Source organism: Dromiciops gliroides, chromosome 5, assembly GCF_019393635.1.
Source record: "Dromiciops gliroides isolate mDroGli1 chromosome 5, mDroGli1.pri, whole genome shotgun sequence".
In the NCBI taxonomy this organism is placed as follows: Eukaryota; Metazoa; Chordata; class Mammalia; order Microbiotheria; family Microbiotheriidae; genus Dromiciops; species Dromiciops gliroides.
Window position 1 is genome coordinate 143,955,360 of NC_057865.1, and position 24,134 is coordinate 143,979,493.

At 36.6% G+C, this 24,134-nt stretch overlaps 1 protein-coding gene and 1 long non-coding RNA gene across 3 annotated transcripts in view; one reads left to right on the plus strand and one right to left on the minus strand.

The window, feature by feature from the left end:
- The window catches only part of COG5 (component of oligomeric golgi complex 5), a 349,622-nt gene that overhangs the window by 37,473 nt on the left and 288,015 nt on the right, over positions 1-24,134 (plus strand). For both annotated transcript variants that reach the window (XM_043965892.1, XM_043965890.1), the window contains exons 4-6: positions 8,157-8,211; positions 8,291-8,360; positions 13,319-13,439. In XM_043965892.1, the coding sequence (XP_043821827.1) occupies positions 8,157-8,211; positions 8,291-8,360; positions 13,319-13,439 (246 nt within the window). The remainder of the gene's footprint in view (positions 1-8,156; positions 8,212-8,290; positions 8,361-13,318; positions 13,440-24,134) is intronic.
- Positions 8,332-18,459, minus strand: LOC122727945. The gene is made up of 3 exons (XR_006353219.1): positions 18,322-18,459; positions 13,632-13,683; positions 8,332-8,428 (listed from the first exon to the last, which is right to left on the minus strand). It is a non-coding gene; the product is annotated as an uncharacterized LOC122727945 (long non-coding RNA).

A 24,134-nucleotide genomic window follows, 5' to 3' on the forward strand; every position in this document is an offset into this window, starting at 1 on the left:
CTCTTCTCTTGGCGTTTGCACTGGCTCTCTCCCATGCCTGAAATGCCCTCTTTCCTCACCTCCACTTCATAGAATCCCTGCATTTCTTTAGTACCCAGTTCGAGCTTCACCTTCAACAGGAACCCTTTCATGATCCCCCAGTTGCAGTGTTTTCTATTTCTAAACTCCCTACTGTGCATCTATTTTGTATTTATCCTATATGTGTTTATATTTATGTGTATGTATGTATATGTATATATATGTGTGTTCTTCTCTAATTAAATGTATAAAATCTTAGTTGAGGAAGATGATTCTGAAATTACTTTTTCTAACCAGTCCTTTCCTGCCTGTCCCTTATTTTTTTTCTGACATTCTTCAATGTTTGCCCCTTCCAACTCTCCTTGACAAAAGTATTCATGATATTTAAATGTAAAGCATGTAAGTAATTTAGCCATCTTTGGCCCTTTTCATTTCTTGCTGCACAACCACATTTTCCAATACTCAGGGTGGGGGGCATCTTTCCCTGGGCCCAGCTTTGTACAGATGTATTTAATTGGGAGCGTCAGTTAAGGTTTTTGGTTTTTTGTAGACTGGCTCTATTTCTCTGTCATCTGCAATAGATACTGGCTGGTATGTAAGCTGCAATTTTATTTATAATAAATTTATAACTATTAGCTCTTGCTTATTTTGAACAATGTAAAGCAAAGTATCTACTTGGTCAATATACTTAAACTCAATATGCTATGCATATCGTGTCATTGTGAGGAAAATACTTAGTAAACTTTAAAGCATAAAAATGTGAACAATTATTAATAATATCAATCCATCAACATTTGAAGGGTTTATGATTTTGTTGGTATGGGAATCCCTCCATAATAACAATAATTATATTTCTTGACCAGAAGCAATATTTTCTATACAAGTGATTTGCTTATGTTGTTTCAATAGCAGTAGACGTAAAACTTTCTTTTCAAAAATCAAAGTAAGTTTTGAATGTTGATTTGTTTAATGCTAAAATATGTTTATGTAGTAATTTTGCAAAAATGGTACTTTTGTTATTTTCATATAGTAGGTAAATAATGCTTTATTGTGGTATTTGCTTAACTGAGGGTTTAAAAATCCATAATTTAGTATAATAGTATTATAATTCTGAGGGTGTTATGCAGTTAGATTATGAATAGAAATTCAAATTGTAAAACATTTTCATTTCATATTCATATATCATGTGAGAGTTTTTCTTTTTCAGGCTTTCTTTTTTTAATGTGTTGTAGGAGGTTATTTACCCTTTGGTTAAGGATATATACATATATATGTATTTTATCTATATCTAAATCTATCTAACTTTTACATGTTACTTTGCATCATCTGAATAAAGGTCAGAAAATATTAAATAATTTTCTTTGTAAAAAGGTATATGTTTCTAAATATACATTTGAGAGGCTTCCTGATATATGGCTAGTCTAGTTCTAGATTTCAGGCACTGAAATATTGCTTCACATTGTGTTGTTAATTACTGGATCTATTAATAATATTCTAACTACCTAGTGCTATACACACAAAAAGCATACAAACGCACATGTACTCCTCTGCTTTGCTTAGACATTGTAAGGGCGAAATTCAGTATAGGGAGAGTTAATTGGGTGGCTCGCTGTAATATTGGGGTCCAGAAAATAATGGGGGACCTCTAGCTCCAGAGTTTCCCCTTCTCCAAACTGCCTCTTCCAGTTATGTCTCCCAGATTAATAAGAAAGGAGATTAACAGCTTCTTTTTCACAAACAAATCAGGTTTTATTAATGGGAACAATAATAAAACACAAGTGGAGTTAATAAAGCTAGGGACAATGAGAAAGGGGATAGAGAAAAGGAAAAATATGACCCACTTCACAGATAGTTAGAGTCTAAATCTCTAGGGTAAAAAGGCTCACAGGTACCTCGAATAAGCTGTGCTTCCTCAGCTACTAAGAACAGCTTGTGTCTGGCAAAAACTAACTCAAATACTAAACTTGTTTTCAGCTCAGCCGGCTTAACAAGCCAGCCTCCTGGAAGGAACACAAACTCACCACCACCTGGAATCTGCAGTTCTTTTTTTTTTTTTTTTTTTGAGATATTTTATTTTTTCCGTTACATGTAAAGATAGTTCTCAACTTTTGTTTATACATGCTTTACAATTTCAGATTTTTCTCCCTCCCTCCCCTCCCTCCCCCCTCCCCTAGACAGCAGGTAATCTGATATAGGTTATATCTATATATCTCTATACATATACATATAGATATATATATATACACATAATAACATTAATCCTATTTCTGCATTAATCCTGTTACAAGAGAAAGAATCAGAGCAGTGATGCAAAGCCTCAAAATAGAAAAAAAAAACAACAGCACCCAAAACAAAAGAAATAATATGGTTCAATCAGCATCTATACTCCACAGTTCTTTCTTTCTTTTTTTTTTCTTGGATTTGGAGATCCTCTTCTATCATGAGTTCCCTGGAACTCTTCTGTGCCATTGCATTGGTGAGAAGAATATAGTCCATCACAGTAGGTCAACACTCAATGTTGATGATACTGTGTACAATGTTCTTCTGGTTCTGCTCATCTCACTCATCATCAGCTCACGTAAGACCCTCCAGGTTTCTCTGAACTCTTCCTGCTCATCATTTCTTACAGCACAATAGTTGGAATCTGCAGTTCTAAAGAGAATCTCCTGGTTAGGTCCAAAGCTCAAACACCACCAGCTTCCCCTCCCTCTCCCCCTCCCCCTTCCTTCTCTGTCCCTCCCTGAGTAGTCTCTCCTCCTTTATCCCTCTCTCACAGGAAGGGTGGTTCTATAGCCAGGCTGAGTCTCCAATTGGTTTAACGGACCCCCTGGGCTGTCCCCATTATAATTTGGCCAGGCCCATGTGGGCATGGGAGAACTCCTAGGTGGGGGTTAGGTGCTTTAGTTTGATACTTTGACTCAAATGTTCTTTGTGTTGTTTGTTCTAAAATCTCTTAAAGTACACACCCATCTTCTCTTACGCTTTTAAAGCTTGAGTCTTTTCAGTATGACCATGATGAAGCAAAGATGGGCTTATAAAAACTCCAAATCACCATTAATTCCTTACAACATCCACATCTCTCTTGTCCTGGTTATTGAGAGAAACAGAAGTACACATGGTAGTCTCAGGAAATTCTTCCTGTCCAGAAGTATGGGTTGCTTCTCAATAACCCAGGGATGGAAAGGCAAGACTAGCACTGTTTATATATTGGAGGATAAAAATAGCTGGACCTTTTCCCAGATATATCATTCTAGAGTAGGCAGATTCTTGAGTACCTTTTGAATAGTTATTATATGTGGTTCCCTCTATTCCCTCCATCTTTTGGAAAAGGGCCCAATTTGGCTAGACTATATCACCTATGACAAGAGAAAATGTATTTGCGGTGTGCATATATATTTATATTAGTTTTTACATGTATGTATTTATACCATGCACCACCATACCATCTCATAATTTTTAGAAAGGTATGGAGAAGGATATTAATTTCAATAATAATGATAGCCAGCATTTATATAGAGCTTTAAAATATGTAAAATGCTTTACAAATATTAACTCATTTTATCTTCACATGTTCACTACAACCATGGGAAGCAGGTGTTATTATTATCCCCATTTTACAAATGAAACTGAGACAAATAAGTTAAGTGTCTTGCTCATCATCACATAGCCAGTAAGTGTCTGAGGTGGGATTTCCACTATGCCACCATATATGACTCAGGTTTAAAAAGCTTTTCTACAAGGAATTTCATGTATGTAGGATCAAAGATATAGAGATGAAGCTTTTTTCAGAAGTCATTTCTGTGTATGTGTCTATGTGTATAGAGATCAGAAAAGATTTCTTGATAAATACCAATAAAGAAAACTTTGTTCATTGATCTATTGATTACTAATGTCAAATAAGGTATATGATAATGTAATAAAGAGATGTATGTTGGGAATGAATAGACTGTAGCATATTTTCAATGCTAACTACTTTAAGAAGTGATATGTGGGGAAAATATGGATACTCACACCCATGAGAAGTTAAAAAAAAAGCCTAGAGGCATGCTTCCAGTCTGCTCTGTGGAGGATCTGTCAGATAAAATGAACACAAATTGCAAATTGTATGACAAGGTATGGAGGAAGTACAGTCTACTTTGATGGAGGTGAATATCCATATTGATAGGATCATGGATTCATTGATGTATGTATGTATGTATGTATGAGCACATACTTCTTATGTTTTTAATGATAGGTATATTTTTTGGTGTGAGTACTCTTTCAAATGAGGCAGCTAAGTGGTACAGTGGATAGAACTTTGGTACTGAAGTTCATATGGCATCTTAGATACTTACTAGATGTATGATCCTGGGCAAGTCACTTAACCTCTCAGCCTTCCTTCCTTCCTCCTTCCCTCCCTCCTTTCCTCCCTTTCCTTCTCTCCTTTTTCTTCCTTTCCCTCCTCTCCTTCCCCTTCATCCCTTCCTCCCTCCCTCCTTTTATTACTTCTCTCCCTTTCTCTCTCTTCCTCCCTCCCCCCCTCCTTTCCTCCTTCCTTTTCTCCCTCCCTCTTTTCTCTTCTTCCCTCCCTTCCTCCCCCTCCCCTTCCTGGTAGATAAATAAAGGGAGATGAGAGAGATTGTTAATGGTTTAAAAAAGTAAAAAGATAAATATGTTTTTTTTTTTTTTAGTAGACTATAAGGTGATGAAAGTTCGGAACATCAAATAATCCCCCCAAAATCATCTTTGTAGCGTATAGTTCTTAGAAGCTTCTTTTGGGGGCATTGTAACATAGATTCAGGGATGGAAGTGACAGTGTCAGGAAAAGGAGCCAACTTTTCTAAGAGTCACAGAGCTTTCAGATAGTCTGTCAGCATTAATTTGTATTGGTTGTTATCATGTTAAATGTGAGGTCCTTGTTCAGTGATCTACAGTTGGACTTAACTCTGGAGGTACTGAATAGTATCAATCTTGACATTCTTATTATAAATCAAACAAGGAAAAAAAAAGGAAGTTGCACTCAATTGGAAGACAGCTCACAGAGTTTCCTTCAAGACACAAAAGTACCTGATTTGATTGTACACTCAAAGGTAACAAGAAATAGTCGTTGCACAAGATACTTGATTATTAAATAAGAAATTATGAGATTGTGCAAAAGGACCACCATGAAAAGAATTTCAGTTTATGTGCTAGCATTTATTGTGGAGGCTGAGTCGTCAGTCGGCAAGCATTTATTTAGTTTTTATTTTTTTTATTTTTTTTTAAGGTTAGAACTTTATTACTTGCTTTAGTTATAATTTTTTTTAAATGTATGAGGTATTTTATTTTTTCCATTACATGTAAAGATAGTTCTCAACTTTTGTTTATACATGCTTTACAATTTCAGATTTTTCTCCCTCCCACCCCTCCCTCCCCCCTCCCCTAGACAGCAGGTAATCTGATATAGGTTATATCTATATATCTCTATACATATACATATAGATATATATATATATACACACACACATATATATACACATAATAACATTAATCCTATTTCTGCATTAATCCTGTTACAAGAGAAAGAATCAGAGCAGTGATGCAAAACCTCAAAATAGAAAGAAAAAAAAAACCAACAGCACCCAAAACAAAAGAAATAATATGGTTCAATCAGCATCTATACTCCACAGTTCTTTCTTTTTTTTTTTTCTTGGATTTGGAGATCCTCTTCTATCATGAGTTCCCTGGAACTCTTCTGTGCTATTGCATTGGTGAGAAGAATATAGTCCATCACAGTAGGTCAACACTCAATGTTGATGATACTGTGTACAATGTTCTTCTGGTTCTGCTCATCTCACTCATCATCAGCTCACGTAAGACCCTCCAGGTTTCTCTGAACTCTTCCTGCTCATCATTTCTTACAGCACAATAGTATTCCATTGTATTCATATACCACAACTTGTCCAGCCATTCCCCAATTGATGGGCATCCCCTCAACTTCCAATTCCTTGCTACCACGTAAAGAGCAGCTATAAATATTTTTGTACATGTGGGTCCCTTTCCCCCTTCCATGATTTCTTTGGGCAAAAGACCTAAAAGTGGGATTGCTGGGTCAAAGGGTATGCACAGCTTTATCGCCCTTTGGGCATAATTCCAAATTGCTCTCCAGAATGGTTGGATCAGCTCACAGCTCCACCAACAATGCATTAGTGTTCCAATTTTCCCACAGCCTCTCCAACATTTATTATCTTCCTTTTTTGTCATTTTAGCCAATCTGATAGGTGTCAGGTGGTACCTCAGAGTTGTTTTAATTTGCATCTCTCTAATCATTAGAGATTTAGAGCATTTTTTCATATGGGAATAGATAGCTTTGGTTTCTTCATCAGAAAACTGCCTGTTCATATCCTTTGACCATTTCTCAATTGGGGAATGACTTGGATTCTTATAAATTTGATTTAATTCCCTATATATTTTAGAGATGAGGCCTTTATCAGAAGCACTGGCCTCAAAAATTGTTTCCCAGCTTTTTGCCTCCCTTCCAATTTTGGATGCATTGCTTCTGTTTGTACAAAATTTTTTTAATTTAATATAATCAAAATCATCCATTTCAGCAAGCGTTTATTAAGTGTTCACTTTGTGCCAGTCAACATGCTAAGTGCTAGAGGTAGAGAAGTTTTACAAAGAATTTTATAATCTTCGAATTTAAACTGACATGTACATTGGCACTCATTAACCTCAGTGCAAATGTTGAGCACAGAGAAGGAGAGAAAAAATATGTTGAGAAAACATGGCTCAGGAGTAAGAAATGGGAAAGAGGACAAAGGCCTTCTAGAAGCCTCATTCTTATAAGTCATGAATAATTTATTCAAGAACCAATTTGGAAAGTGCTAGATACAGTATTGAATAACATTACAAAAAATAAAGGTGATTCTATTTAGTGGTCAGGAAATGATTGGCTTTTGATGTGGGAGTCATTTCTAAATCAGTTGTCACATCAACAACTTACTAGAGCAATGATGAAAATCAATACCAGATTAGAAGAAAGAATAAAAATGCAAATATACTGCACCCAGTTATGGCAGCTCTTACTAAACCTACTTAAACCTTCTGAAAAACAGGCAATGAATTTTTAAAAATCCATAAACTGACATAGACTATTATATTCTAAGTCGGTTAATCCAGGACAGCTCGGATCATGAAGGGTCTTGAGTCCATATCATATCAGGAGTGGTTGAAAAGATCTGGGGAGGTTTTGCCTAGAGAAGATTCAGGGGAGACCTGATGGCTAGATTTAGGTCTTTGAGGGCAGAGCCAGAAAATGATGTCAGCAAAAATATCCTAGCAATTAGAGCCCCAGAAGGTGGTGTGTTTCCTCTCCTTTGTTGTTCAGTCATTTTCTAATTGTGTCCAATTCTCTGTGACCCCATTTGGCGTTTAATTGGCAAAAATACTGGAGTGGTCTGCCATTTCCTTGTCCAGCTCATTTTACAGATGAGGAAACTGAAGCAGAGTTAAGTAAATTGCGTAGGTCACACAGAGTAAGTGTCTGAGCCTGGATTTGAACTCATGTCTTCCTGATTCTAGACCCAGCACTCTATCCACTGTACTACCTAGCTACCCTCTTCCTAGAGATCTTCAGATAAAGGCCGAATGACATCTTCCAGGTTTATCATAGTGAGAATTCTTTCAGGAATGGGTTATACTAAATAGCTACTGAGGTTGCTTCTAACTCAAATTGTGTGATTCCATGAAGATGAGGAGTTGAACTAGTGGAGGTAGTAGCACCTAAATGGCTGTAATTATAGATCTCTTAGAATACCAAAGATATACAATAAAATGAAAATGAAAATCTTTTTGTGTCCTATTATTGTGTTACCTAGAGAAGTATAATAGATCTGTGGGTTATTCTTTTTCAAGGGTTTTGTTTTGTTTTGTTTTGTTTTGGCGGGGCAATGGGAGTTAAGTGACTTGCCCAGGGTCACACAGCTAGTAAGTGTTAAGTGTCTGAGGCCGGATTTGAACTCAGGTCCTCCTGAATCCAGGGCCGGTGCTTTAACCACTGCGCCACCTAGCTGCCCCCCTTTTTCAAGTTTTAATAAAATTCTTATCTTTAATCTCATTTTTTTTTTGGACCTGGCTTCTCCTTTGTAAACTAAGTGTAAACTGTTACTATTTTCTAGGTGTTCTTCAAATGATGCAGACAAGAATTGGGGCCCTCCAAGGAGCTGTTGATAGGTATGTTGTTGTGCAAGATCATAAGGCAATAGAAACGTGACCTTTTTGTGCTATTTTAAAATATTGTTATTTTTAATAGGATTAAAGCGAAAATTGTTGATCCATACAACAAGATAGTAGCACGCACCGCACAACTGGCAAGACTTCAGGTAAGTTGTCTTCTACGTTTTTCCATTCTTTATTGTTCAGAATTCTTATCCACTTTGAATTATTAGTGCTAAATAGAAAAAGACACAAGAGCAAGGGAATTTGAAATGTATTTTTAATGAATGTGGGAATGACAAGATTATAGAAGGAGAGAAATAACATACATGTCTCAAAGTTGTATATCCAGTGCAAAAAATGGTATAATCGAATAATCTTTCCAGTGAGATAATCCTTTTTCTTTTAGGTGGGTATATAATTATGTCTATAATCATTTGAGGAATTTATCAGGGTTTGTACTGATTATGTCTAAATACATTGTTATACATATAGGCTCCTTAGCTAAATTCATTTTATAGTGCTTACTTTAAGTGAAGCAAACACACTACATTGAAGTATTATGATTTATGTACCAAAATCCAGTGTATCAGTTGATGAAGTAGAGGAAACCTATGAAGGTCTTAACAAAATGGTCAAAATTAATTTGAAATATACTTTTTTTTTTTTGGCGGGACAATGGGGTTAAGTGACTTGCCCAGGGTCACACAACTAGCAAGTGTCAAGTGTCCGAGGCTGGATTTGAACTCAGGTCCTCCTGAATCCAGGGCTGGTGCTTTATCCACTGCGCCACCTAGCCGCCCCTGAAATATACTTTTGCTATTTTTTTACTGTGATGTGAAACATATATTTATTAAAGGCACACTGGAATAATCTTTGTGCTACTTGTCCCCCAGACCTGGAGTGACCCCTTTTTAGAATCTCTCTATTTCTTCAAAACTTTGGTAGTTGTGCAATCCTCTCTGCTGTTAGTGCCTACCTCCTCAAAAAATATCTTGTATTTATTTTGTATGTATTTTGAGCATTCTTAAATATGTACATATTATCTCCCAGGACAGAATGTAAGCTGATCAAGGTTAGTTGTCTTTGTGGCAGATAGCATGCCCTTAACTTATACTTATTAGATGAATTGATTTAACCAGGAGAAATATTGGAAAATATGGCTTGGGATCAAGAAATGAGAGCTATTATAGGTGTGTAGAATATTAGACATTGCATATGTTAATATGAAAATTGTCTTTAGGAAGAGATTTGGAATGTGATGGAAGTGGAAGAAAAATAAAGTGCTTTAGGTTTTTGTAAATGAGAGAAAAAAAAAGTAAACTGAAAATTTGAAACGAATGCTTGACTCAATACTTGGCTTTGGCCAAATGCTGTCCTTTTCTCATTTTAAATTGAGAAAAAATCTATACAAGTGTAGAAGATGTTCAATGTGAGATTTAGTAGTAAAAAAAATGTGAATAGTAGTAACTACTACTCCAAAAGGTTTTTGTGAGGATCCCATGATATAATAAACAGTATGTAAGAACAGTTGCTAGTATTTATGGAGCTGTAGGATATTTTTGAATGACTAGCCTAATTTGGGGGTGTAACGATTGGAATGATGCCACCTGCTGGATACTTACTGTAGAAGAGTTCTGCCCATGAAGCGAAGGTCTTTGAGGGCAAGACCAGGAGTCTTTTCTATGGCGGGAGGAAGTGACGCGGACTAGTGGGAGGAGGAAGGAAGAGACTGGCGCTGACTCTGGGGCTCTTTCCTCTGGACTCTGGCAGACAAGGGAGCTAGAAATGTGCTCTCCCTTTAATAGATAGGAATCTAGGCCTTTCTCTCTCTCTTTACCAAATTCTTATTCTCCTTAATAAATGCTTAAAAGTCTAACTCTTGCTAAAGCTTATAATTTATTGGCGACCACTCATTAGATATTTTAGACAGTTTAGCTAGAATTTTAGCCCTTAACAGAGGCTAATCTGACTGGAGGACTAATTCTGGGGATTTTTGACTAAACTGGCTATCTGACTGCTATTAATTTAATATGGGCCATTTATAAAGTTCCACCACACTGCTCCACTCCCCAAATTGATAAACTAAAGATTAAGAGGCCTCTTAATTAAGTAATCAAAGCAGAGTTTATTTATGAGATACTATTTAAAATTATGAATACAGGGAAATAAAATGTACAACCTGACTGCATTGCTGTGTCTCTTTCCACTGTGTCTCTTTCCCACCTGCTGTGCTCAGAACTTCTTTAATACAATAAGGGCCTTAGCCACCTCTCCTCAGGATATTCACGTCCTTTATTCTAACTCTGAGCCCCTTTCACTTTGGAAATCCCCCCTGCTTCTAACTTTCCTCTCCTTACTGCCACCACTGAACCCTTGTGTTTCTCTCTCACCGACCTTCTGTCTGTCTGCTCCGTCAGTCTGCCCTTCAGCCTCTCTTTTCTCTGCTCCTAGTCCTTCTCGTCTTCTCCTGCATCCTTGTAGCCCCCTGTCTGTCTTCTCCAACCTTTGCCGTCTTGTCAGCCGCCCCAGTTCTTCTATCTCGTCCGTCCCCCGAATCTAACCCCCAGGTCTATATATCTTTTTTTTCTCCACTCAAATCTTGGGACTTCCTGTGCCCCCACAGACCAAGCCAATCTGCAGCCAGGGCTGCGGCTGGTGGGGGGGTGGTATACTGGAGCCTCACGTGCCTCAGGCTACACCAGAGCCCGGCCTGGACAAGCCCAGGATCTCTCAGATAGCTCCACTCAGGGCAGAGGGAGCTGGGGGCTTTTTCCCTCCCAGCTGTCTGACCTGGCATCTTGTACAGCCCACGGGGCTTTTGGGCTCAGCTGAAGCAGAGGGGGAGGGGCACCAGCTCCTCCCACACAGAAGAGACCCTCAGGGTCTCAGGCTTTCTAATCTCAGCCCAAAGGTAGGGTCCCCAAATCAAAATAAATTTCCACAGAGCGCTTATGGTTTACAAAGCCCTTTATAGATATCTCATTTTATCCTCACAAGTCTGAGAAGTAGGTGCTTTATTATCCCCATTTGACAGATGAGGTAACTGAGGCAGGCAGAAGTTGTGTCCTGGTCTAGTGTTCTAACCACTGTCCTCCCCCCATCCCATACTTTCTTGTTTCAGCTGTTTTTTTTTTTTTTTTTCAGAGTTTTGGTGTCTTGTTTCCATTTAAGATAGTAGTTGACTTGTTATGACTAGGTCAAGTGAGAGGTAATAACCCTAATGCTTTTTGATAATGCTGAATGATTCTCTGAACTTGATTATAAGGCCTACATGGAAAAAAATTGACATATTTTTCTGCCCATTAATAAAGGTTTTGCATTGCCTTTTCTATGAACTGGCTTTCATTGATGAATCATAATCTAGCCATGGCAGAAAAACTTAATCTCTAAATTTTATTTTCTTTAAATGCATGACTTAGCTAGGAGGAGGTAATAATGAAGAAATATTCTTTTGATTTCATTTAAGGATTAGATGGAGAGGGGCAGCTAGGTGGCGCAGTGGATTTAGCACCACTCCTGGATTCAGGAGTACCTGAGTTCAAATCCGGCCTCAGACACTTGACACTTACTAGCTGTGTGACCCTGGGCAAGTTACTTAACCCTCATTGCCCTGCCCCCCCCCCCCCAAAAGGATTAGATGGAGCCTCACTAATTCTGCATTGGAGTCCTTGTTGTGGGGCTGCCTTATTTTTTGTCCTAAATCTTTGATTTGAGATATCATCAAGACCCATATGATGTTGAATTTTTCTCTGAACAAATTATTGTAGTCTGGTTCTAGTGTAACCAGCTAATTAATTTAACTAAGAATTTAAGAAAGCTTGGAGACTTTTAGTCTCTTTAGGATACTGATTGTCCTTGTATGAGAATGTAAGGTGATGGTAGTATATTTTTATCCAATTGTTAAAATGGTATTTCATTTATCTTCAGCTATTTTATTCAATTATATATTTAGATTTTATAATAAGATATTTTGAACATGAATTGAGAGAGCACCATTCATCCTGCCTATCTTTTTTACCTATATGTATCAGCAAAATCTTTTTTATTATATTTTTATAGAAATTTCCCAGTTTATTACTAAAGACTTCTTTATTTTATTTTTAATTTCTTTTTAAACATTTCTATTTAAAGTTATGATTTCCAAATTCTATCCCTCCCTTCCTTCCCTCCCCCTGAGGCAGTAAGCAATCAGATATAGGTTATATATGTGCAGTTACATAAAACATTTCCATATTAGTCATTTTCTATAAGAAGACCCAAATAAAAGAAAAAAATGCCTTTTAAATGCATCAAAACCAAATCATATTGATGCTGTGGTTTAAGGTTTATAGAGAAATTTCCTCACAACAACCCTGTGACGTTGACGATGAATGTTCTTATCGGTTATATCAAGGGACTCCAGTTAATCATCAAGTGCCATCTGAGCCTTTGCCAGGAAAGGACAAATTATGTTCAGTATAGTTTTAGTTAAATTTTATTACATTGTAGTTATGAAAAAATAAGTGATAGTTATGAATTACATATAGAGTAACTCAAGTTAATCAGTATTTTCAACTGGTCATGTCATTCTTCTGCTTCCTAACCATTATGAATAGACTCAGTTTAATTCAGAAAACAAGTAGTACCTCCCATGTGTCTTCCTACTACCCAATGCTAAGCACAGTGCATGGCACAAAACAGGTGCTGAATAAATGTTTATTGAATTGAATTGAATGTACAAGACATCATACTAGGCGTTGGGAATACAGAGATTAAAAAATGTCAGTCTCAGGTAGACTGCATTCTCCATGTATAAACTGGAGTTCATTATACAAATTAAATATTTTATTTCTTTGTGCTAGTTAATTATAACAACAGCTAGTATTTATAGCCCTTTAAGGCTTGCAAAAGGCTTCACCAGTATTATCTCATTTAATAAATGTGGAAACTTTAAAAAGATTCTACAGGTTTTTGAAGTAACATTACTGGTTAATTAAAAACAATGTAAGAGGTGAAAAAAGATTGATCCTAAGCATCGTGAAAGACTTTTGAAAAACATTTTGAAAGATGCACATATTTGTAATTTTGATGATAAAACTTCATGAATTGAATGTACACATCTAATATCCTGAAACTCATGCAGGTAGCCTGTGATTTGCTTCGAAGAATAATACGCATCTTGTATCTCAGTAAAAGACTCCAAGGACAGCTGCAGGGAGGAAGTCGAGAGATAACAAAAGCTGCTCAGAGTCTCAATGAACTTGGTAAGTCCTTTTCCTCTGCTGTATCTGAACACATCTAATAACTTGGCTGTTTAGTTTATTGTCAATTTCTAGTAACCTATTAAAATTAATAAGTTGGTTATAAACTTTCAGATGATAGAGAAGGGAATGTATGATTTAGTGAAAAGAGGAATTGTTCAGCAAGAGAGTTCATATCAAGATTTTGTTACTTACCTCTGTGATCTTGGACAAATTACTTAACTCTTCTAGGCCTTGGTTTCTGCCTCTGTGAAATGGGAGAGTTAGATTAATTGATTTGTCAGGTTTCTTCCATTTTCAGATACTGTGATCCTATAAGGTATCTATGATCTGATAAGGCTTCAGGTTGCCAGACCTTCAGATTGATAAAATAGCATGATGCTGTTTTAGAACACAGCATTATCTTAAATTGGAAGTAGTTGTGGCAATGGAGAATTAGAAAAATGTACTAGTAATCATGAGAGGATTTCAGTGGTATAGTGAATGCACTGCTATACTTGCATAATATAACGTATAGGTCTTACCTGGTTATTGGGTGGATATGAGTTCATATATGTAAATTATTTTGCAAAACTTTCAAGACCTATATAAATATAAGCTTTCATCAAGATATAGCTTTCAAGACCTATATAGATCTTTATATATTATTTTTATTTTTTATTTTTTGCGGGGTAATGGGGGTTAAGTGACTTGCCTAGGGTCACACAGCTAGTAAGTGTCAAGTGTCTGAGGCCGGATTTGAACTCAGGTACTCCTGAATCCAAGGCCAGTGCTTTATCCACTGCGCCACCTAGCTGCCCTTAGATCTTTATATATTGTTAAACCAAAATTCTCATCTACAATAGATTGAAACTACTAGGACAGGTCACTATCCTGTCCCACTATATATATCTCCTTAATAATAAATAAGTGAATATTTATTATTAAGTTCATTAAAGCAGATTTTCATATTTAATGTTTCATATTTCATATTTATATTTCACAGGTAGATAAAATAATTGCTTTTTTGTAGCTGAACAAAAGTGTCAGAGTGTCAGGGTTTGACTTCCATATAGTCTCTGAAAGCATCTGTTGTACTCTAGTAAGAGAAAAAGCAGTGCATAGGATATATTTTTCATCATATTCTTATGTGATTTTGATATGGAGGCATCTATCTATCTATTTTTATAGATTAGTGTTATATCTGGGACAGTGTGGGCAATAATTCAGTCTGTGATAATGTTCCACTTCCGTTTTAGTTTATTGCTTGAGTTTTCAAGGATATTTTGAAGCCTGTACTTTTGGTGTGGGGATTTGAATGTTGTTCTAGGAAAGACAATAAGTTTTGGATGAATTATTCTAACCACAGGGTTAGAGCTTCAAAGGTATTTGGTAGGTGCTAAAATTTTGCAGTTTTAAGTAATGTTATGTCATTTCTACTGATGTCTTAAATGATCTAGATTGATCACTAAGTTTTGGATGCTTAAAGATGTGGCTTTGACTTTTTCCCGAGTTTCCATCATAAACTACTCTTTTCTGCAAACAAATCCAAGCCGCGTTGTTCTCTTTGACTTTGTTTACTTATTATTGGCTGAGTTTGTATGTACGTTGCCCATGGAAGGTCATTTGATTCCACTCTTGTATCCTAGCCATTTCATAGACTCCATCTGGATGTGAACCATTTTTAGGTACATTACACAAGTTTAAAGGCCTTGACATGTTTTCACTTTTTACTATTGTCTGGTAAAATGAAGTCTGTATGTGTCAAAAGTGTTTCTGTAGGTTTTGGACTTGTTTTTTATATGTTGTAAAACTGTCTATCAGTCTTCTACCTCTTTTGTAGTGACAAAGTGCTAACCTTTCAGGATAGTTTTAATTGTAGTCTGATGGGCTCTGTAATTTGCTAATATTGTGTATGGGTTTTTGCTAAATGACTTCTGGAATCTGTTATGGTTCGGTTTATAGTTCTAAAAGTGTATATTTTCACTGATCTTAGGTGTTAATTGAAAATGTACTCTTGTCTTCAAGCTTTGATTTCAGCATGTCTTTAAGTTTCTTAATACATTTAGCCACAACTTTCTTCTTGATAGATTTATGCTCTCTCTGTCTTGCCTTGAGAAGACCAAGGTATTTAAAAGTATGAACATCATCTATTGATTGAATTTGACTTCCATATTTAAGCTTGATGCCTTAACTTTATATCTTTCCTCGGCATATATTAAAAATTTTGTATTTAATGAGTCCAAATGACATTTTGATATAATTGAAGAAAGATTTCACTATTTGAAGAAGCTATTTAATGTTCTTTTTAGTGGAGAACTATGATATGATATTGTTGGTGCATAACAAATAATTAAACATTTTTGGTTTTGGGGTTTTTTTTTTGTTTTTTGTTTTATTTTTTTGTGGGGCAGTGAGGGTTAAGTGACTTGCCCAGAGCCACACAGCTAGTACCTGTCAAGTGTCTGAGGTCAGATTTGAACTCAGGTCGTCCTGAATCCAGGGCCGGTGCTCTATCCACTGCGCCACCTAGCTGCCCCATAATTAAACATTTTAAAAATCCTGTTTTAACTTGGAAGCCTTATTCAAATTTTGGAGAAATTATAATGGATTTAAGGCTAGGCACAATAATAATGGTTTTATTCTGTTTTCTTCTAAAAATGTCATGATTTCATGTCAATTATTCTTGATATTTTTTGTTGGCAGAATGTTTAAATAGATAATAGTTTTCTGTGTAGGCATCAAATACTTTAGGATTATCACAGTTATTGGATCTGTTAGATATATTTGGAAGCTATGAGTGTGGAACCAAGTCAGCAGTTTTGAGATAATCACTGAAGGTCGTATAAATGTAACGGCACTTTTGCACAGCTTATTTAGTAATTACTGTCTCAGGAATAATCTTTATACTCCTGGGACTTCTTGGCATACTCTTTTTGCTCAGATGATATATTATTTTCTGGTGTTTATGCGTAAATACATATGTATACACATACTACACACACACTTACATATACATATGTATGTATATTTATTTTGGGCTTTTTGGGGGGAGACAGTTGGAGTTAAATGACTTGCCCAGGGTCACATAGCTAGTAAGTATCTGAGGCTGGATTTGAAAGTAGGTCCTCTTGATTTCAGGGCCTATTACTCTTATCCACTACTACCTAGCTTTCCCGTGTGTGTCTATGTGATCCAAGTTGTGAATGCTTTGCGTAAAGCATACAAACAGAAATTGGCAAGTATTTGGAGGGGTTGTTTGTGGCTAGTCATGACTGATGCAGGTGTCAGTGCCATCTTCATTGAAGATTTCTAGTAAGTGTGGTATGTCTGATTTGTTTTGGTTTATCTTGCCCATTTGTGTTAGCAAAACATGAAAGAGTGTTATTTGTTTTTCAGTTCTCTATGTCAAGATGATTATCATGATAGTTTTTTTGAGTTGGCTTGCAATTCCATGCTTCCCCATTTTCTTTGATGCCTTGGAATAGTTGTGCCCTTATCACGGTGCTATCTCAGTTACCGATATTGACAGAGTCCCATGCCACTTGGATTTCAGGGTTCATGTAGACTATCACAGTTATCCTAATTGTTTCTGGACACAAAGCCCCTATGGTACATCTCTTTGTCTGCTGTTCCCTTACTCATGTCCTTACTATCTTCCCCTTCATGGCATGGATGATGGGTTATACTTTCAGGGGTTTGTTATTGTTATTATTGGGTAGTTTAATATTGATAGCTTGTTACGGTTTTTTTTGTTTTTGTTTTTGCTTTTTGTGGCAGAGGTGTGAAACATGGAGCCCAGAGCCAGCACTGTAGGCTTACAACACTCAAGTGCTGCTGATCCAGATTAAGATGTTAATTGCAAAATATTTAACAAAGTAAACAAAAATACCATAGAACATAGATAGTTAACGTGGTTTTCTAAGTCCTAATGTATAGTTTAGTGGCCAAGTTTGTTTTTGAATTTTACACCACTGATCTAAAGAATCAAGATTAATAAGTGATTCCTCATTTATTAATAATTATTCATTTTCATTATTGAATGGAATTTTAACTTGTACTTGATTCTACTTATTTTGGACAATCTGCATTTTACTTGTATGGTTCTTTAAGAACCTATTTAAACTTAAGATTTTTTTTTTTGTATTTTTTTGAAATGTTGTTTTTAAAGTTGCCTTTTAAAAATGAGTAATGCTTGAGTGTTGTTTTCACAGTAGATGCTAAAGATAACAGTGGAAAAATCTGAGAATCAGCTGTTATTTTTGCTCACTTATCATATTTTAATCTTAAGCTCCAAAAATAATGTGAGAATATAGTTATTAAAAACCAATCAAAATTACTCTAAAGTTTATTGTGTATTTTTTCTTTAATGTCTCTTCAGTCAGAAATTTGCTAGATCATGATTATAGTTTCTCTCAGAATCAACAGATGCTGTGATATAATTGGTAGTCTTTTTTTAAAGCAAGCGTGAGTATCAATCATAATATTCTGAGTTAATGCAGTGTGGAATAAAAACTCATTTGCCTTCAGCATGGCGTTAGCATTATCAAGTGATTTTATAAATAATAAAATACTTAATAATTGTTGAGACCGTATAGTTTATATTAGAATTATATCTGAATGAACCATAATATAATTTTTGAAATCTTTTCAGATTGTATACAGTTTTGTGTTTGCAAAGGCATCACTTACTACCACGTTTTCAGTCTTTGCAGTTTCCAACATAGTGATTAATATGTAGTCTATTAAAAATACGAGACAAAACTCCAGGTTTAGAATTGAGAAACACACACACACACACACACACACACACACACACACACACAGAGAAAGTCTAATCATTCTAGGTAGGTAACATCAATGCTAATCTTAGTGGTACTTTAGACCCATCGATAATATTACTTACTGACATATTTCTGACAGAAAATCCTTCCTTTCCTCCTATTCCTACTGCTCTCTGAGGAGCCATGCAAAAGTGTATTGGGATACTTTTGCAGACAGTGAAGAAGACTTGAAAAGGGGGCTGCGGAAGCAATTGCAGCAGGACCAATAGATCCTAATCCCTCCCCCCAGGAAAGACAGGCTAATTTTTCCTTAAACGGTATTGAGACTTGATTGGCTTAAAGGAGTAAAGGCTCCAGCTATTGACTTCAGTTCCTTGTTGACTGCAAAAAACCCCAAGCAGTCTGGCAGAGGAGCCCTCCGACATATAACTGATGAATCACAATGGGTGACTCAGGCCAGGGAGCTTTGCTCAGCTGAAGCAACTCCAGTTGTCCTCAATGCCTGTCTTTGTTGAATTTCCTTCTCTTGCTATGGCTAAGTAAATCTCCTTTTGTTAACTCCTGAATGTCCTCTGAGTGTGTCCTTTTGTTCCAATATTGAACTTAAACTGCCAGAAGACTGGCCCAAGTCTAGACCAGAATGACATCTGTTAGGGATGTGAAGATGGGATTTCTCTTCAGTTATTGCTGGATTAGATGCATGGCCTCTGAGGTCCCTACTCTCTGGTTCTAAAAATTATTTTTAGGCCAAACACATCAATTGCAGTTTTTCTCATAGATAAATAATAATTCATAGACTACACACTATATGAAAAGATTATATATGTAGCATAGATTACAACTCTTGAATATTAAAATATAGCTTTTGTAACTACCTGCCTCCTACAAACCGATCAGAGAAATAATGTTTAATTTCTCCTACAAATTAATAAACAAATCAGAGAAATTATAATATTATATCTCCTACTAACTAGAAAGAGAACATGATATATCTGCCTGTCTCCTACAACAAACCAGATCAGAGAAATAATGTTTAATTTCTCCTACAAATCAGAGACAGACAGAAAAAACATACCTGTCCTCCTATGAAAACAGATCAGAGACAGACAGAAAAAACATAATATCAATTTAATATTTTGTCCCAAGAAGAAAGATAACATGACCCATGATCATGTGGAGACTTCCCTCCTAAGAGAGAAGCTCGGGGGACTCCCCATTTCTGAGGGTATATATGGTTTTAGTCCACTGATTACAGAGCATCGTCAGTTTCAATAGTATTGATATGGGAGAAAATGGGGGACAGGGTTTGGGTTAGGGGTTGGGGTTCTTAGGAATTCCTCTTTAAAGAATTACACTCTCTTGCACACAAAAGTAGTTAGAATAAGGTGGTAGTTTATTTAGGGGCGAGGGAAGGGAAACCATGAAAGAAATCCTTGGACTTCTCTTGGGGAGATAGGCACAAAGCATGTGGCTCAGAGGTACCAATCTCCTCGAGCAGGAGACCGGTGGGTACCTTTATAGGGGACTGATGGGGATGTGGAAAAGTTCCTTTAGTGAGGGAGGACCATCCCCCACTGGTGGTAGCTGGGGGAATTGGGTGAGGGGTGGCTATGGATCTCTCAAGCCATCTCTCTTTTCAGGATACTGAGGCAGCAGCCACACCCAAATTTATCTCCTCAGGGGTAAGGGAGACCCGAATGAAGGGTGGAGGTCCCAAAGCTAGCTCTGTCCAAACTGGTTCCCCTTATCTCTCTAGGCTTATCTGTCCTCTGGTTTAGTTTCTCAAGGAGAAGATTCCTTGATGTGCCCCAGAGAACTTCTGGGGGTGCTCTGCACCCCATGACAGTATGATACAGAAATCAACACAGAAGCAAAAAGCAGTTTAACAATTTCACTTATAACAAGTATGGAGGAAATACAGAAGCATCTTGATAGGACTACAGGATTCCAAAAAAGGGTTTGGCAAGGATAAGGAAGATAGGGACTTAGTATCCTGAGGGAAAAGAAGTCACTAGGTAGGGTCTTTTATCTGCTAGCTATCTGGGTTGTTTGGAGTTCAGTGGAAGGATATTTTGCTCCTATTAATCCAGTGTTTCAGAAAACTCTCCTTTTGGATAATAAGGTACCTCCATCAAATCCAGGTAATCCATATATTTATATCAACACTATTTAAATCATCACATTGAGTTATGGTTTTTTTACACTGAAGTTTGGGGCTAAATGGAAATTTGAGTTCTTATTGTCAAGTTGCATTTCTGAGTAATATAGAAAAACACGCCTCCCTCTCTCCATTTAACCATCTATTATTTTTAATAAGTCTTTATTTTCAATTACTATTTCACGGACAGCATGACTAAGCTATGGTAGAAAAGGATTCAGTGCAAACCTCAGAGGTTTCTCCTCAGAATTCTTTAAAAACTTTTATGATGAGCCAGGGGAGTGCAACTATTTATCTTCTCTTTTCTTTTATCAAAGTGTCAGAAAGCATAAAATTAAGAAAAGTTTAAAAGCTGAAAATAATCTCAGTGCTATTCAGTCTCCGTCTGGGGTTATCTACTATGTTTGGCATTTGTATATGATAAATTGATGAGTTGTTGTGATAAATTAATGTCACAGAGTAGGGGAAAGGAAATGCTGATTTAACTACTCGGCAATGGTAGCAGTCCATTTTCCTTCTGGAGCATCTTCAGACAAATGGACTCTCCCCTTTCTCCACTTTGCATCTGGGTAATTGTCCAGTCAACTTGTGGCAAATATAATCTCCTTCTTTCTCAGAATTAGCAGTGACACAAAATTAGGTTTCAGTGGAATCAAAGGATCTATCTGATGAGGTTGTTTTATACCTGTGGGAGATTTGAATGAAGAGGAACATCTTCATTGTTTAGCAGAATCAACAAGGTAACTGGACAGAATGCTCTGAGTCCTGGAGGGTTCACCCTGAGTTGTAAAAAGTCTTCTCAGCTTTTTACTTCACCCTAGGGATAGAGGTAAACCACTGGGCAAGGGGTAGATTTGGAGTGCTGAGAAGCAGAGAGCAGGATTAATTATCCAATTGTGAGGAGAAGGAATAGAATGAAATAGGTAAGATTTGGGAATAAATGCAAACTGAGACAGATTTTTTTAAAATAATAAACTTCCAGGGTATATCTTAGTTTTTAGTGGGTTTTTTTTTTTTTTTTGGTGAGGCAGTTGGGGTTAAGTGACTTGCCCAGGGTCACACAGCTAGTAGGTGTCAAGTGTCTGAGGCTGGATTTGAACTCAGGTCCTCCTGAATCCAGGGCCAGTGCTCTATCCACTGCACCATCTAGCTGCCCTCCGGTATATCTTAGAATCAATACAAATTCAGCTCAGTTACCTAAACTTTTTACATTTCTGCTACTGTATGAAAATAATGATTGCTTTGTGGAATCATCATTTCTCACCTGGCTAACCTCCTAAATTTCATGATATCCAGAAATTCATCATTCTGCAAGATGAAATCAACTCTGGAGAGAAAAAAAACACCATCCTTCGTTGTTTTCCACCCATGTGACCTCATGAATTTTTTTTTTTCTTTTTTTTTTTTGGCAGCACAATGAGGGTTACGTGACTTGCCCAGGGTCACACAGCTAGTAAGTGTCAAGTGTCTGAGGCTGGATTTGAACTCAGGTTCTTCTGAATCCAGGGCCAGCGCTTTATCCACTGCGCCACCTAGCTGCCCTATTTCATAAACTTTTGTAAAAATTTCACCCTTTGGCTGATACTTTCTCGACTATAATTAGCTTTAGGCCAAAGTTCTTTTATTTGTGTGCATTTTAAAAAGGACTGTATCTGTTTGGACGTTTATATGAAAATGGGAAAGATGCTTATCTTAACATTTATTAAAATATGGTTAACTATCAATAGCACTAATATAAATATGCATAGACATATACACTGATTTTTTCATATTTTGTGCCATGCTAATTGAATAACCTTCATTTAATGCTGCCCATTTTAGTGCCTTATTTTTACTTTTCTCATAAAATTTTTTTTTGAGTTATGGTTTAAAGAACTTTGCCTACTTTTATAAGTGTATGATAATAAAAATTCAACACTAAATGTTAGGTATAATGGAAGACATTTTCTTCTTTATCATAGAAAAAGAAAACACTAATTTTAAAAGTTTATGTTTTTCTGTTCCTGGAACTTTATGATATTGTTGCTAAGCTGCAGCACTTTGAAGCTGTGGAACATGAGGAAGTAATTTTAAAACAAAATCAAGTTCCTGTCGGTGTCATTTCATAAAGGGAGGGAGGGAAAATTTAAGTTTGTTTCATCTCTTTGGATTATTTTTATAAAGTAGTCATTATCGATATTAAGGTATTCTATGCCAAATGTCCAGACATTGGTAATATTCTGGAAAAAAATGTTCCCAGAACTAAGATTTCTTACAGCCCCTGGAAATTCAGGAAGGAAACATGTATTGTCATGGTTTTAGCTTCCTTTTTAATAATAAATGTTTGTTGAATTGAATTAAATTCCTGAAATTCTGGAAAATTGAATTAAAGTCTTATATTAAATTAAATTAAATATAAGAAAAATATAAGTGTGTTTTTGTAGCCATCAGGCAGCATAGCTTGATGCCTCCTGTGGAGGTTTCGAGTGAGTTGCTGCTGCAGACAGATCTGCCTGTGTCACTGTGGGCAAGTCACTCTTAGTACCCCAAGTCATTCTTTAAGGCTGGGTGTTGCAAAACAGTTGTAGCATATTAGAAATTGTTAGAGGGACTTTCTTCTCTGTTGTAACCTACATTGATAAAATCACTGGTTCAGACCCACAAGATTCCCAACTCTGCCTTCCCCCCATTTAGCATTGATCACCTTTATTTTTTCCCTATGTCACCTCAGGGACCTTACGGACTATATTTTTTAAAAACTACAATTCATTCATCAAGCATATATTAAGCACCTACTATGTGCCAGGCATTGAGATACAAAGACAAAAGGATAATTGTCCCTGCCCTCAGCTTGGGATGTACATAAGCATATACATAGAGAATTAAATATAGCATACATACAAAGTAATTTCTAGGGGGAGAGCTTTAGACTTGAGTCAGAAAGACCTGAATGAGTTCAAATCTCACCTTAGATGCAAGCTTTGTGATCCTAGGCAAGTCACTTTCCGCCTCAATTTCCTCCACTGTAAAATGAAGATAATAGCCCCTCCCTCATAGGATTGTTGTGAGGATCAAATGAGAACATGTGGAGTGCATTGCCAACTTTAAAGTGTTATATAAATGTTATTATTAATTATTGTTGTTATTCTTGACTGAGGAGATCAGGAGAGGTTTCCTGTAGCAAGTAGCATTTCAGCTGAGCTTTGAAAGAAGCTAGGGATTCTCTGAGGTACAGGTGAGGAAGGAAAACCCTCCAGGAGGGTAGAAATTGTGCACAAAGACAGCAGATGGAATGTTATTGGTGGGGAATAACAAGTAGCTCAGTTTGGCTGAAACCTAGGGAGCATGGTGAAGATGAATATGCTAGAGGCCTGGAATGGTAGGCTGGAACCAGATTGTAAAGAACTTTGAAAATACACAGAGGAGTTTGGTTTTCTAGGTGAGGGAAGAGGGAACTACTGGAGTTTGCTGAGTTAGGGGAATGATAGAGCCAAATCTGTGCTTTAGGATTGATTATCAATTTGTTGGGTCTCTGGAGGATGAATTAGAGAGGAGAGAGACTAGAGTCAGGGAGACCAATTTGGAGTTAATTTTAATAGAACAGGTTAAAGGTAAGGAGGGCCTGAACTGTTTTATTGGTTGGGTATGGAAAAATGGTATTGATGAAAAATTGTATTTTGGAAGTATGTAGAATGGATAGGTTTTATCAATTCATTTGTGGTAGCTATTCCCTGAGGTCCTACTGCTCTACTTCCCAGGTGGCAGGAACAGATGAAGGTATGGTATGGAGGAGTCTAG